General features: G+C 49.8%; 1 protein-coding gene across 1 annotated transcript in view; it reads left to right on the forward strand.

Moving 5' to 3' along the window:
• The window catches only part of Efcab8 (EF-hand calcium binding domain 8), a 50,892-nt gene that overhangs the window by 17,295 nt on the left and 21,167 nt on the right, over positions 1-12,430 (forward strand). Inside the window, 10 exon segments of the mRNA XM_090352705.1 lie at positions 40-175; positions 1,431-1,536; positions 1,648-1,732; positions 2,180-2,304; positions 4,684-4,757; positions 6,452-6,582; positions 8,345-8,412; positions 8,721-8,869; positions 10,138-10,272; positions 11,732-11,842. Of these exon segments, the coding sequence (XP_090208831.1) occupies positions 40-175; positions 1,431-1,536; positions 1,648-1,732; positions 2,180-2,304; positions 4,684-4,757; positions 6,452-6,582; positions 8,345-8,412; positions 8,721-8,869; positions 10,138-10,272; positions 11,732-11,842 (1,120 nt within the window).

Genomic DNA, 12,430 nt, shown 5'->3' on the forward strand with positions numbered 1-12,430 from the left:
AATTCTGAGGCCATTCTGCATGTTTTTCACTGTTCACAGGAATCATGGATGTGAGATCGTGAAAGTGGAGTATTTAATCCAACGCTCTAAGAAAATGGGGGTTTTCCTGACAATCACCAAAGACGGAATCTTACAATTCTGGTCTGAAACTTTCTCCCTCATTATCTCCTTTAGGGTGAGTAGGGCTGGGACTTGTGGAACACACAGGGGGCGTCATTGGAGAACATCTGCCATAGTACACTGAAAATGATCAGAGTTAAGTGATATCCTGGCACTGGAGTGAGCTGGTCCCTGGAATTTGGGTTCAGATCCTGGCCTCCCCTCCTGGACCTTCTTTTTTGCTAAGTGGAATTACACCTAGTTGCCAGTTCCACTTGGATAGCTGTCCAAACTGCATGTCACTGGATCCCCTGTCCATGAGGCTTATTGTGCTTGAATCCTGGCTTCAGAGAGTGGTGTTACCCAGCAAGGCTCTTGTGCTAGGAGTCTACTTCCTTTCTTTCCCTTTTTCAGTCATATCTACCTTGTCCCCACAACCTGCTGATTCACACACTTTGCCAGGCCAGGCAGGGCATCATGTGGCTATGAGCACATGATGTCAGACTCTAGAATCCAACTGTCGGGGTTAGAATCCCAGCTGGACCACCTGCCTGTCTGTGCCCTGGGCAGGGTGCTGTGTTGCTCTCTCTGCCTCATTCCTTACCAGCGAGAGGGGCTTGTGCACTGCCTGTGTTCCTTCCTGGGATATGAAAGAAGTTCATGCCAAGACATGGGTAGGGCTTGAGCAGGGCAAATCACACAGCAAGTACCCAGTCAGTGGAAGCCAATGTCATGGTCTTTTTGCTGAATAAGTGAGAAGATACTCAGGAAAACCTGCTGTGTATTTGGCATAGCCAGGCAAGCTCAGAACCTTGCAGCAAATGAAGAGAAATCCAGTTCTACAGAATGACTCACGGAGAGTGCCTAGTGATAGAGTGCTTGCCTAGCATGCACAAAGCCCTGGGTTCAATTCCTCAGTACTACATACACAGAGAAAGCTGGAAGGAGTGCTGTGGCTCAAGTGGTTGAGTGTTAGCCTTGAGAAAGCCCAAGGACAGTGCTCAGACCCTGAGTTCAAGCCCCAGAAAGGAATGACTCAGAGAATGCTGCTGGCAACACACAGGGTTCCATACCCATGCTCATCTGCAGCCCCCACACTGTACAGTGCTTTGCACCTGCTGCAGGGCTCGTCCTGTGGAGAAGAGGCTAAGGTCTGTGAAGGTCTTGGGACTCGTAGGTGCTCATTGAAGACATTCCCATTCCCATTCCATGCCAGCTTCATTCCCTCAGTCTGCGCCTGTGAGCAGGAGAGGGTTTGCAATGTCTCTGCTCCTGCCCTCCTCCATGGTTAGCCTCTCTGACCCAATCCTTTGCCCCTCTTTCTCCATCAGCTCAAGGATCTTCAGAAGCTCCACAAACAGCAGATGTGGGTCATCGACATGGTGTGCCTGCATGACCTGAACCTCATCGCTGTTGCTTCCACCGATTTGAAGATAGGCGAGCCCCACATTTGTACTCAGATGCATGGCTGGAGGGGAGCCCTCTGGAAGTATGGTCAGGTAGAGGGACCAAGGCTGTTCACCAAGTTCTCTTTTGTTTTTCCCTCAGAGTTCTTTGATATCAGTAACCACAACTGTGTCCGGGCCTTCACCTTTATTGACCTGGATAGCTGTGTTCTGGTCATGGATTACTGGTGAGTGTCAGACATGCAGATCTTGGCAGCTGCCATAACATATGGTTAGGGAAAAGGGTTTTGGACTCCACAAAATCGCCGTGGGGACAGGCCTAGAATGATCCCCACTCCTGTGCTTCTGAGGGTCCTATGTCCTTCTCAAATCTCTCACCTGGGGTGACCGTAACTATCACTTTGACCTTGGAGCCCTGATTATCCCTCTTCCTCCCTCTCCACTTCCTAGCTGACTAACACAGCTGATTCTAGCAGATACTGGTCTTGGTGTGGCTTAGTATTCTGGGAAACAAAACTTTGAAATTCTGGTTCAATGCTGATTTGAACCTGGGTCTTTGGGTGTGAGTTGGTAAGTTAGGAAGAGGTCAAGGGCAAGGCCAGCAAGCGCATTGGCACTACCCTCACTCCCAAGGTGGAAGGTGCTGGAACACTTCTGTCTCCGTCTTTCTCCAGGTCTGACTATCAAAGAGGTGTGTTCTGCTACGGGGACACCAAGGGCAATGTCATCATCTTCACCTCTGACGACGTGGCCAATGGGTTGTTCAACCCCAACCTCTTCCCCAAGTCCACCAAACTTGGTAGCTAAGATGTGGAGGCAGGAGCCATGGCCCAGGGAGTGTGTAGAAGTGGGCCCCTCTCTTCCTTCTCCGAACTCACAGGGGGCTGCCTGCTGTGCGCAGTGGCCTGGGAGTGCAGGGAGAAGTCCAGAGGGACTGAGATGAGGGGCAGTCTCGTGTAGGTGGGAGCTTATGGAGGTGAGGGCTGGGGGGGCTGCAGATCTAGGAAGAATGAAGCCTGCTAGCTGTGACCTGGGGGAAACCCCTCCTATTTGTTCTCGGAGGCCTGGGGTAGTGGAACTTCGTCCAAGGTGGTATACCAGCTTCTGCCCTTCTAGGTCTTGAACAGCCTGCAGGTAAGTGGAATGGAGCCTTACTACAGGCTCCAAGGGGTCCTTGAGGGCCACCTCGCTTAGCAAGAGCATGCCTAGATATAGGGAGCATTTGTGAGCTATTCTTTGGGGAAGCAACTCCCCTGAGCCCCCCAGTGCCTGGAGGGAGGAGTGACTTATTAAAGTTCCTTAACTGGAGAAGTTTAGCAGGTGGAAACTACTTGCATACAGCTACAGCTGTGTGGTGGTTGAGGCTGAAAGCCAGACGTCCATTCAGAGAAGTTTTGCTAAGGAGCTTTAGACCACTCAGGCCTGATGGCCTCAGGGCCTGAGGCTATCTTGGACCCATCTGAGCAGCACCCTGTCCAGTATTACATTTTGGATGCTCACTGTTGGGCCTCTAGGCCATTCCATGTCCCTGTAAAGGGACCCTGGTGCCTGCCTTGCCCCAGTCTCTGTGCCCTCTTGCAATTAGATTGGAGGCTGCAGTGATCTCTGGGTGGGTGGGACAGCACGGGAACCAAGTGAAACTTGAGCATTGGACAAGACTCTTTCTAGACCATCTGCTAACTGCAGGCTGGGGACAAACACATAGATCGTGGACTAGCCTGTGGGTATAGGAGCAGATGTGCAGATTCAGATAGGTATCCAGCTCTGTGTGCCTGCCTGTAGGATGTGAGGAATGAGAGTGAAGTGTTAGGTACACAGTGAATAAAGACTGATTATGCTGAATTTCCCTTGGTTACAGCTTTTGAGTAGCATCCTACCTGGCTTGAGGCTTTCTTTACATACTTCCTTTCTTTTCAAGTGGAGTTGGTGACTTCACAGCAGTGAGATGCTTGACATAAATCGTCAGAGTCCCTCTCCAGTCACCACTCACCTCTGTGTCTCCAGGGAGCTGCTGTCAGCCCCAAAGCCAGGCTGCCTTGCATTTCTGACTACCTCTCTGAATTGCTCCAGAGAACAAAGCCTGTATTTTTGTTCCAAGCACTTCTTGTCTCACACATCTATATCAGCTACTGTTCTAGGAGATTCTTCAACTGCTACTCTTGGGTGGAGGAGGAGCAACCAGGAAACTCTTGAGTCCCATGAAGCAGGGCTGTACTGCAGGCAATGCCTGGCACACCAGACTTAACTTGTTTATCACACACACACATGCACTCTCCACTTCTCAGAACTGGTACTTTCTGCCCAAGGAGGCTGTGTATCCTGAGGCTTGGTGTTCATTATGGAGTCAGCCTATTTCCATTGCAGCAGATGTCGGCAGTCTCTTCCTTCCAATGAGCTGGGAGCTGCAGGGGCATGCCGGGTGGCAGTGCTGAGTGTCCTAGGTCCCACCAAGGCCAGAGAGAACATTTGGTAGGAAAGTTCTGAAGAAGCACTGGAGTTATAGACCAATACAAGATATCATCTAAGTTTTTTTTTTTCTTTTGTCTTTTTGGGCTTGAACTCTAGGTCTGGAAGCACTCCCTAAATTTTTGTGCTCAAGGCTAGCACTCTAGCATTTTAGAGTCACAGCTCTACTTCGTTTTTTTTTCTTTTCCTTCTTTCCTTCCTCCCTCTCCCCCTCCCTCCCTCCCACCTTCCTCCCTCCCTCCCTCCCTCTCTCCCTTCCCCCTCTCTTTCTATTTTTGTCAATTGTGGGTCTTGAACTCTGGGCCTGGGCGCTGTCCTTGAGTTCTTTTGATCAAGGCTAGTGCTCTATCACTTTGAGCCACAGTGCCACTTCCAGTTTTCTGGTGATTAGTTGGAGATAAGAGTTTCATGCATTTTCATGCCCAGACTGTCTTTGAACTGTGATCCTCCGATCTCAGCCTCCTGAGTAGCTAGGATTACCGGTGTGAGCCACCAGCACTTGGCTACTTCCAGCTTTTTGTAGTTAATTGGAGATAAGAATCTCACAGACTTTTCTATCTGGGCTAGCTTTGAGCTGCAGTCCTCAGATCTCGGCCTCCTCAGTAGCTAGGTTACAGGTGTGAGCCACCATTGCCTGGCATCATCTGAGGTTTTCTTGTCTGGCAGAAAGGGAAAGCTGGTGACTTGAACCTTGTTTATTTTCCTCCACCAGAAATCTTGTACAACATTTCCCTGAGAAAACTCTTAAAAGAGAAGTCTACTTTGTATAAAAGTTACCGGCTGATGGTAAGTCATGTCTTTTTTGGGCCTGATACCATGGCAATTGTCCATATACACATTCCACTCACAGGCAAAGTGTTTTACTCCCTGGGTTCCGCCTTAGGCCTTGGGGCTTAGGCTGGATTCTATTAGCACACTTAACACATGTGTCCCTGGTGTGATTATGGCTCGGCTCTCTCACCATCTTCCCTGCCACTCCTGGGCCCATAACCTTTGTCCTTCATCCTGGCCTTGTGCTCCCTTTCTCCATGCAGTGGCCAGAGGAAGTTCACCTCAGCAATATGGCTGTGCCCCCCTGTAGCACTCACCTTCCTGTGGCCATCAGGACACAAGTGCATGGGGCTCTTGGTTCATTCCAGGTTTATTTTTTCACGACCTTTCTTCTTGTTTTCTGTGCTGCTGAGACCAGACACCACAGGGATTGGATACAAGTTGTTTTTTCAGGCTGCTGAGCTTTTCTGCTTAGTCCCTATGTGCCATTCCTCTGCTTACTTCTGTTCCTATCAACCAGTCAACCTTAGAACAAACCGCTGCCCACTTCCACCTTTGTCCCTGCACGGGTGGTCACTATTGCTGACTTCATGAGGGCCTCCATTCTTTTCCTTCTATTCATTTTAGCCTACATTAGTTATACAGAGGGGGATTAACTGTCACATTTGTACACATTTATGATGTATTTCAAGCAATCTCTCCATGCACTTCCTTTTTGTCCTGTATCCTCAGGGCAGTGTCACCTCTTTGAGGAAAGGCACTGTGTATTCTGTGCTCTCTGGCCTTCAGTGCTTGAGACGTTGCTCCAGCTTGGTGGCCTCTCAGTATCTTTTCTAGAATAAACAAATATGAGCTTCACAGCATCTTAGTTCAGGATTCCTAGCGGCTCTTTTTGGAGTAGGTCTTCTAACCCTATCAGAAAGAGGTCCCTATTCCTCACCTCCTTTTTCTCTGCTGTGGCAATCTAGTCTTGAGTATGATTTTCTCTCTGTTGTGAAGGGTCCAGGACTCATTCAGTACCTTGAGTTTGTGCTGTCATTGGAACAGAGACATTGGGGAGATAGTGACAGAAAGCCTAGCACAGTACCTTACCCAGTGCCCAAGTGATTGATGACCTGGTCTCTCTCATCCGTGAGTCTCTTCTTTTCTTCCCTCTCCACCACTCTTATCCCAGAGAGAAAAATCTCTAGATTGGGAGGTCAAGCACTGAGTCTCTGTCATAGAGTCAAAGCTGGGGAAGTCAGAGTCCAGCAGCCCACCATCTCCTGCCTCTGCCCGAGTAGCTGCCAGCCTTCTGTTACCACAGTTACAGTCGAGGCATGTGCTGCCATAAGCATGCCATGATAAGTGTAGAGGCGGCAGTAGACTCGAAGCACAGACATCTGTGGAGGCGAACTAGAGCCTCAGCGGCCCTGAATCATTATTGAAAAATGATGTTAGCAGGGGACCCACCTATCCTTACCTTCAATTTAAAAAATGAGTCCAGATGATGTGTTTGGCATTATTTATGGTTTTATTTTTGGCATTTTCACCCCTAATCACTGAGCCTGCACTAGCACGTTATTATCTGAAATGTGTGGTCTCTGGGGGAAGGAAGAGCCTTAGACCCTATGATCTCTGGAACCTTCTAGTCCTTTGTACTGGTCACATTGAGGAGAAGCTGGGGCTGGATGAGGACCAACCTTGACAGAGGTACTCTCTTCCCCCAGGCTGTCCATACCAACTGGTGTGAACAGGTCAGGTTCATCCCCCGGCTGAACGTGGTGGCATCGTGTTCTGCCATCGAGAAGTCCTCTCTCGTGCTGATAATATTGCCACCCACTGAAGCTGAGAGGCCCAAGTAAGGCATGCCTCATGAAAGGGAGCGGGCAGTGAGCATAGCTCAGGCATGTGGGTGTCTCCAATGACAGAGGAGGCTCCTCTGTGACAGTGGCCTCTCCTGACAGGGCAGTGTCCTGAGGAGCATGCCAATCCCAGGAAGCTGTAGCCATACCTGTCCTATGAGCTGATAGGAAGTAGAGGCTAGAGATCGGCTCTGAAGTTCGGCGGTTATCTTTTTTTTTTAGGGGGGTGTCAGTTGTGGGACTTGAACTCTGGGCCAGGGCGTTATCCCTAAGCTCTTTCACTCAAGGCTAGAGCTTTACCACTTTGAACCACAGCTCCTGGTTTTCTGGTGGTTAAGTGGAGATGAGAGTCTCACAGACTTTCCTGCCCTGGCTGACAATCTCGATCCTCAGATTTCAGCCTCCTGAGTAACTATGATTGTAGATGTGAATGACCACTGCCTGACTAGAGTTTTAAATTAAGGACTCGTTCACTTGCTTTGCAAGGGGTCTATCACTTAATCCCATGCTCCTAATTTTGCTTTAGTTATTTTTTAGATAGTTTTGCATTCTTAACTGAGGTCAGCCTTGAACTACAATCCTTCTGCCTATCTGTACCTCCTGTGTAGCTGGGTTGACAGTATTAGGCTTATTTTTTTATTTTTTTGCCAGTCCTGGGCTTGAGCTCAGGGCCTGAACACTGTCCTTGGACTTTCTCAAGGCTAGAGCTCTACCACTTGAGCCTCAGCACCACTTCCGGCTTTTTTCTATGTATGTGGTACCAAGGAATCGAAGCCGGGTCTTCATGCATGCTAGGCAAGCACTTTAACCACTAGGCCAAACTCCCAGCCCCAAGGCTTATTGAATGATGCGAGGTCTCACTAAATTTTTGCCTGGGCTGACCGTAAGCTGTGGTCTTCCTGATCTTCTATTCCCAAATAACTGTGATTGCAGGCATGAACCACTGTATCTAGACCTTTATATTTCTATTCTAAAATATTTCAAAAAACATAGCAATATAAAAGTAGCACATTGAAAAAATTATTTTCACTGGGCACGGTGGCTCACACTTGTAATCCTTGATACTCAGGAGGCTGAGATCTCAGGATCCAGGTTCCAAGCCAGCCCAGGCAGTAAAGACTGTGAGACTCCTATCTCCAATTAACTACTAGAAAATGGGAAGTGGGGCTGTGGCTCAAGTAGTAGGGCTGTAGCCTTTTGCTGAAGAGCTCAGGGCAACACGTAGGCCCAGGGATATAGCACTAGCCTTGAGCTGAAGGGCTCAGGACAGCACCTAAGCCCAGAGTTCAAGCCTGATGACCAACAACAACAAATATTTATTTTCATTAGTACCTTAGTCCAAGTTAATATTTTCCCAAGTGCTTCAGAATGTCTGTTTAAATTGTTTGTAATCAGATATAATCTCATACTAAGATGATTTTCAGTAGAGGGGTGGTGGGGTTTGGCAGGTAGGAAGCCACTGTAATAGGCTGCATATGATGGTGGCCTAGAGTTGGCTACAAGATAAGAGATGAGGAACTGGGAGTGTTAACTGAAAGTAGGTTGTCAACACACACACACACACACACACACACACACACACACACACACACACACACATCCTTTCCTGTCTCAGTGCTCCTTGGGTGAAGAGGTGATGACTTTTCCTAAGTCTTTTGCTAGGCCTTGTCTCCAGTTCCTCCCCACCCCAGGCCTGGGTTCTGAGTCACTGGAGCTGCTGCTCCTTGCTCTGCAGCACCTCATCCTTTGATATTATAGGTTGTCAGTGCTGAATTTAAGAAAAGGAATTCTTTGTTTTGATTACTGCCCAGACAAGAACTTCCTAGGTAAGTCATCTTCGTGACCCCCAGGAGCAGCTGGTCCAACAGAGCTAGAGCTGGGTTCAAGGCTGCTGGGGGCCTGGGAACTCCTGCAGCCAAAGAACCCCATAGCATCTGGCTTCTGTCAGGCCTCCTCTTCTGCCATTCCTGTCCCACTTATGGGCACCAGGGGATGGTGTGTGGTACAGGCTCTGTATGGGATAAGGGTGGCGAAGAGAGGGCAAGAGAGGTACTGATGGTCTCCAGAGACCCTCTCCCATCTGGCAAGCCTGACTGTAGGCCCCAGGTGGCTGATACCCATTTCTTGGCCCTAGTGACTGGTGGCTATGACCCCCATATCCGTCTGTGGAACCCTTTGGTCTCCAAAAAGCCCGTGTGGCTGATGAAGGGACATAAGACATCAGTGACTCACATCATCATGAAGAGTGAGAATAGCATCTTCATCAGCATCTCCAGGGACAAGGTGCTGGCCCGTGGAGAGCATGCCCCTACGTCAGCCTCAGGAAATGGGGGCAGGAAGGAATCTAGCTCACCTCGTGGGGGACCAATATTGGGAGGATCCTGAGGCCTTGGAGCAGCCTCCCTGTCTGTGGGCTCAGGCCTAGGCACGGGCCCACAGGGCATCTCCTCAGGTGCCATCACACTTCTGATGGCCTCCGGTCTCGGCCAGCCTCTGGGAGAGACCTGAGCCCATCTCTGAGCAGTCTGCCAGGGCTGACTTCCCATGGGGGCTCCTTTCTTTTGGGCATTGTCCAAGTCCCTACCTTTTTTTCTGAGGTTTTAAGCTCCTGATCCCTAGACTAGCTATTGAATACCTTGTATGAAAAGGTAAGAGAGTCATGTAATTACTGGCACAGTGTAGAACATGAGCTGTGTGTACCCTGCCCTTGTCTCCCCTACCCCCACTCCAGTTGAATCTATACCTTCCAGCTCTCCCAGTTGCCCTTGCCTTCAGGGTCTGACTGGACCTTCCTCAGTGCCTTGTCCTCTCACTGGTCCTGTGTAGCTGTGGATTCAGGATGCTTCCCATCTGCTCACTGTGCAGCAGTGCCGACACCTTCACTCCAGTGCACCAGTCTCTGCTTTCCTGGACTCAGGGGATGGAGGGTTGTCAGTACATGTGGTCCCTGGACCACATTTGGAATATGTCTTCCTCCAGTGGTAGCTGTCTAGAATTCACTCAATGGCCTTCAGCCTAGTGGCTTCACCTCTGATGGAGGATCTGAGGCTGGAGGGTTTGGGGAACAGAGACTGGCTTGCAGAAGTTCTCATGTCTAGCAGAAGACAGTGACACAGTGTAGCCTTTCCAGCTTACCTTCCTCAATACAAAGTGACTACTCTGGAGATAGGCAGGCTGTTTTGGCAACTCTATTAGTAACTTGTCTCTGGTGGTTCTAGGCTGACTTTTCCAGTGAGGCTGGAGCAGAATCAAGTGAGGGTCTGGGATAGGACATAGCTGCTTGCTGTCGTCCTTGGCCTCTGAAGTCTGCAGCTCAGGAAGGGGGAGGCTTGAGAGGAAAGTTCTGGGACGGAGCTGTGCTCTTCCCTCATGAACCATGTGTCCTCGTTTCCTGGGCATCAGCCTGTTCTCTGTGGGGCTGTAAGAGGCCTAACCCGGGCACAGGTAGGGAGAGTGCCCCTGGCCTTGTCTGCAGGAGTATCAACAGGGCCTCAGGCCTCAGCTGTACCAAGAGGACTCACCCTCTGCCTCTTGCTTGTTCCCACCCACAGAACATCCGAGTGTGGGACCTACAGGACTACGACTGCCTCCAGTCCTTTGGTGGGAAGATGTTTGCCCTAGGCAACTGTGCCATCACCAGTGCCTACTTACACAGAAACGATACCCTTGTCTGCACCACCTACTCCGTGAGTATTGTCCTGGGAACATGGGGCAAGAGGGCAGGCACTGTCCTGTCCTGTCCCTCAGCTTGCCAAAGCTGCTCATCTGGCTGGCCAAGAGGCTCTGGCTCTCAGGCCTCCCTGATGGGTTGGTTCTGGGTCCCTACCTGCTGCTGCCACCTCTGCGTTGACCCCACCCATACATCCCTAGCATTTGTCTGGGAAACACCCTGCCAATCAGGAGTCCTTCCTCCACATTCCTCTGACCTTATGACTGTCTTTTCTGTTATAATATGAACTTGAGGAAGATGTGAGCCAACCTGAACATCTCTCTGAATGAGAAGTCCCAGAGCAAACTGTCAGGAAGACTGCGGATGCCTCTGTCCTGACCCTGGAGACCAGCCATGTCTGGGGCAAGCCCCAGGACAGACTGGCTGGAGTGATAGGTCTGTGGCTAGATGGAAGCCCAGAGGCTTCAGACCATCCTGGATATTCTGTCTAGTAGCATTTATTGTTATGTTCCATTGGAACTTTGTGCCCTCTGTTAATCATTTCATCTTGGCAGGGGACACACCATTTTCCTATTCATTGTGTGTCCCACAATTTCTTTGCTGAATGCCAGACTGGGATTTTTCAAATGAAACAGACTCTTTGAGGTTGATTTTGGGTCATCATCTAACATCATCAAATTCCTTTTCTTTGTTGGGAACTAAGACTCTATTACTAAGCAGAAGGGATGTGTGTGTTTGTGTGTATGCATACACGCATGTGTGCGTGCGCACACATTATTGGTATTTTAACTCAGAGCCTTATGCTTGCTAGGTAAGCACTCTACCACTTGAGCCAAACCTAAAGCCTATAGAATCTATTTCTAAAGCATAGTTAAATTGAAGTAGAAAATGTTTTGTGTATACTAGGTGTAGTGATATACTCCTGTAATCCCAGTTACTTAGAAGGTGGAAGCAAGTGGAGACAGGGTATGAATTTAAGAACACTTGCCTAGCTAATGCTAAGCCTTGAATTCAAATATCAGCACCACACATAAAGGAAAGAAGGAAAAAAGGGAGGGAGGAAGGAAGGAGGGAAAGCAGGAAGGCAGGGAGGGAGGAAGGAAGGAAGGAAGGGATAAAGGAAAGAAGGGAAAAAAGAAGGAAGGGAAAAAGGAAGGAAGGGAAAAAGGAAGGAAGGAAGGGAGGCCATGTACTGTGAAAGCATCAAATACTCAGGGCTTCAAACACAGACATCTTTCGCCTCATCCAGGGCAGAGTCAGGGAGGCCTCCTGGAGGAAACCTCTGAGTGAGTCTTAGTTTCCTAGCAGCTATAGCAGGAGCCTTGGGTTTGGGGGTTCTAGGCTTGGGAGTCTGAACTCTGGGGTTGGGGGCTGGGTGGGGGAAGAATAGCAGTCCTGGGTAACTTAGGCCCTGTGGCTGTTAAGCCAAGTGGGAGGTAGGGTGGGGGGAGTTCTAGCCCTTCTCCTCCCTGCAGATTGGCATCCTTAAAGGGTACTTGGAGAACGAGGAGCCAATAAAAGCAGGGGCAATGACAACACACACCACACCCCTGTGTGGTGTCCTCTACAGCAAGATCTTGAAGCAGGTAAGTGGCCAGGGCTGGCCTCAGAGACCAGCAGGAGTGCTTAGTGATGGAGGTAGGGTCCAGACCTCCCCAGATGCCTGCTCTGCTCCCACACCATGCTGGAAAGCTTGATAGCCTTGAAGGGGCTGGGGGCAGGGACCATGAGATGCAGACAGCAAGTAGTCTTGAAGACTGGTTAGCACGAGATCTGATCCATCCCCCACCAGTGGATGCTTTGTGTTCCAAACTGTCTTTGATTACTTCTGCACAGGCAGCCTGTTGACATGGAGTGAGATGGAATACTAGTATGCGTTGGCTCCTAAAGATTCCCTACATGGGGGCTGTCCCAACAGCCTACTTTCCAGGGATGACATGGTTTGGTTGTGTTTATTGTGAGGGGAGGGAGATTAGGGCCACAGACAGTGTCCTGGGTCTGAAGAGAGGATTCTAGGTGGACCAGGCCACTGGGCACATGGAATTATTTCTGAGGTGTGGGCACAGAAAGGAATGGTGGGACCTCTGCCCATTGAGCCTCAGGTCTGGCCTGGGCTGTGGACAGGGTGACAGGGTGGCTGCACCAAACCAGAGCTCAGTTCCCGGTCTCTTTCT

Source organism: Megascapheus bottae, chromosome 18 (genome assembly GCF_031878675.1).
Source record: "Megascapheus bottae isolate mThoBot1 chromosome 18, mThoBot2.hap1, whole genome shotgun sequence".
Classification (NCBI taxonomy): Eukaryota; Metazoa; Chordata; class Mammalia; order Rodentia; family Geomyidae; genus Megascapheus; species Megascapheus bottae.